The 2,229-nt window shown below is 42.1% G+C and overlaps 1 protein-coding gene across 1 annotated transcript; it reads left to right on the forward strand.

Annotated features, from left to right (window-relative positions):
- Nucleotides 1–467: 467 nt before the first annotated feature.
- LOC112636526 (60S ribosomal protein L36) lies at nt 468–887 on the forward strand. The gene has a single exon (XM_025405252.1). The coding sequence runs from the start codon at nt 517–519 to the stop codon at nt 832–834; it is 318 nt and encodes a 105-aa protein (XP_025261037.1). The 5' UTR covers nt 468–516; the 3' UTR covers nt 835–887.
- The last annotated feature ends 1,342 nt before the right edge of the window (nt 888–2,229 follow it).

A 2,229-nucleotide genomic window follows, 5' to 3' on the forward strand; every position in this document is an offset into this window, starting at 1 on the left:
AATAATGATTCAAAAATAGTTTGTAAATAATCACAAATAAGTCTAATACGTACAGACAAACTGCATAGTAAAATCAGTGTTCTTGGGTTGCTAATGAAGGACTAATAGCCTGAGTAACACACCCACAAACCAACACTCTAACAACTCAGGAAGCCACTGTGATGCTCTGTGCCACAGGATGAAGACAATAAGATGTCTGTACTCTTCATTTCCACTCTAAAAACGAATCTGACGCTCATGAAATACTTATTACCCACAGCCTGAGACTTTATATTTACAAAATTTAATAAATATTTTTATTTCTTATTATTTTATTCATGAAAAACTGAGTTTGTTGATAGCTTAATTATTTTGGTTTTTTTTTTCTCTTGAGGAGGGACACATTTTAAAGCACATCATGGTTTTAGAATTTAAAAAGTATTTTATCTTGTTACTTTGACTTAAAAACGTGTTATTTTTGAGAGTTCCGCTCCCCGCCAGCCCTTCCGCCAGGGCCGCCACGGGAGAGCAGTAGCCATGGCTCTACGCTACCCTATGGCCGTGGGCCTCAACAAGGGCCACAAGGTGACCAAGAACGTGAGCAAACCCAGGCACAGCCGCCGCCGCGGGCGTCTGACGAAACACACCAAGTTCGTGCGGGACATGATTCGGGAGGTGTGTGGCTTTGCCCCGTACGAGCGGCGTGCCATGGAGTTACTGAAGGTCTCCAAGGACAAACGGGCCCTCAAATTTATCAAGAAAAGGGTGGGGACGCACATCCGCGCCAAGAGGAAGCGGGAGGAGCTGAGCAACGTATTGGCCGCTATGAGGAAAGCTGCTGCCAAGAAAGACTGAGCCGCCTCCCCCGGCTTCTCCGTGAAATAAAGAACAGCTTGACCGAAAAAAAATATATATATATATGTTATTTTTTAATTAGTTGTGTTAATTCTTCTCTTTGCACAGGAATGATTATTTCAATATTCTTTCAGTTAGCATTAATAGAGTGCTGATTTCCTCATAATACTGAAATCTTCAGGATCATATTTAAACAAAACAAAACTTGAAGATGGCGTCCTGCTCTGGAAGGATTATAAAACAGTTGAGATGACAAAAAGGAATACATGAAACTACACAGCAGTGACAAAGCAACAGATGAATAAGTAGAAAATAAAGCAGCAGAAAATGTAAATGGAAGTGTCCAGGGCATGTAGAATAGAGTAAATTATGATGGCCATAAACCTTAGCTAGTGTTTGACTGTCTTCATTTACTTCCTCCAGCAGAAGCAGTTTCTCTACATTGCTGATCACTTTATTGTGAAAACAAACTCAGACTTTAATTCTTCTCAAATGAGAAGTATCTTATAGACAGAAGCATTTCCTGGCATTCCATTCCCCCCGTCCCCACAGAAAGACATAAAGATGAAATTGGGGGCCTGGCCCAGTGGCTCACAACTGTAATCCCAGCACTTCGGGAGGCCAGGTGGGTGGATCACTTGAGGTCAAGAGTTCCAGGCGAGCCTGGGCAACATAGCACAAACCCTGTCTCCACTAAAAATACAAAAATTACCCGGGCGTGGGGTCGCACACCTGTAATCCCAGCTAATCCGGAGGCTGAGGCAGGAGAATCGCTTGAACCTGGGAGGTGGAGATTGCAGTGAGCCAAGATTGCACCACTGCACTCCAGCCTGGGTGACAGAGTGAGACCCTGTCTCCAAACAAAAAAAAAAGATATAAAGACAATGGCTCTCACAAAATGCAGCAAGAAACTACAAATGAGACACGCTTTATCATGTAAGTCATTTTTAAAGATCTGGAATATCACTATATATAGTTTAGGTACAGATTACAGTCCAATCTATAAAAATAGAAAAAGAACTATAGATAATAAAACTATAAAAATATAAAAAGAGGCCAGGTGCAGTGGCTCACGCCTGTAATCCTAGCACTTTGGGAGGCTGAGGCAGGTGGGTCACCTGAGGTCAGGAGTTCAAGACCAGCCTGATCAACATAGTGAAACCCCATCTCAACTAAAAATATAAAAATTAGCCAGGCGTGGTGGCAGATGCCTGTAATCCTAGCTACTCAGGAGGCTGAGGCAGGAGAATTGCTTGAACCCGGGAGGCAGAGGCTGCAGTGAGCCGAGATCACGCCACTGCACTCCAGCCTAGGTGACAGTAAGACTCCATCTCAAAAAATAAATACATAAATAAATAAAATAAAAACTATAGATAATAAAACTTAATTAATAAT

The sequence above is a fragment of the Theropithecus gelada genome, chromosome 12, assembly GCF_003255815.1.
Source record: "Theropithecus gelada isolate Dixy chromosome 12, Tgel_1.0, whole genome shotgun sequence".
NCBI lineage: Eukaryota > Metazoa > Chordata > Mammalia > Primates > Cercopithecidae > Theropithecus > Theropithecus gelada.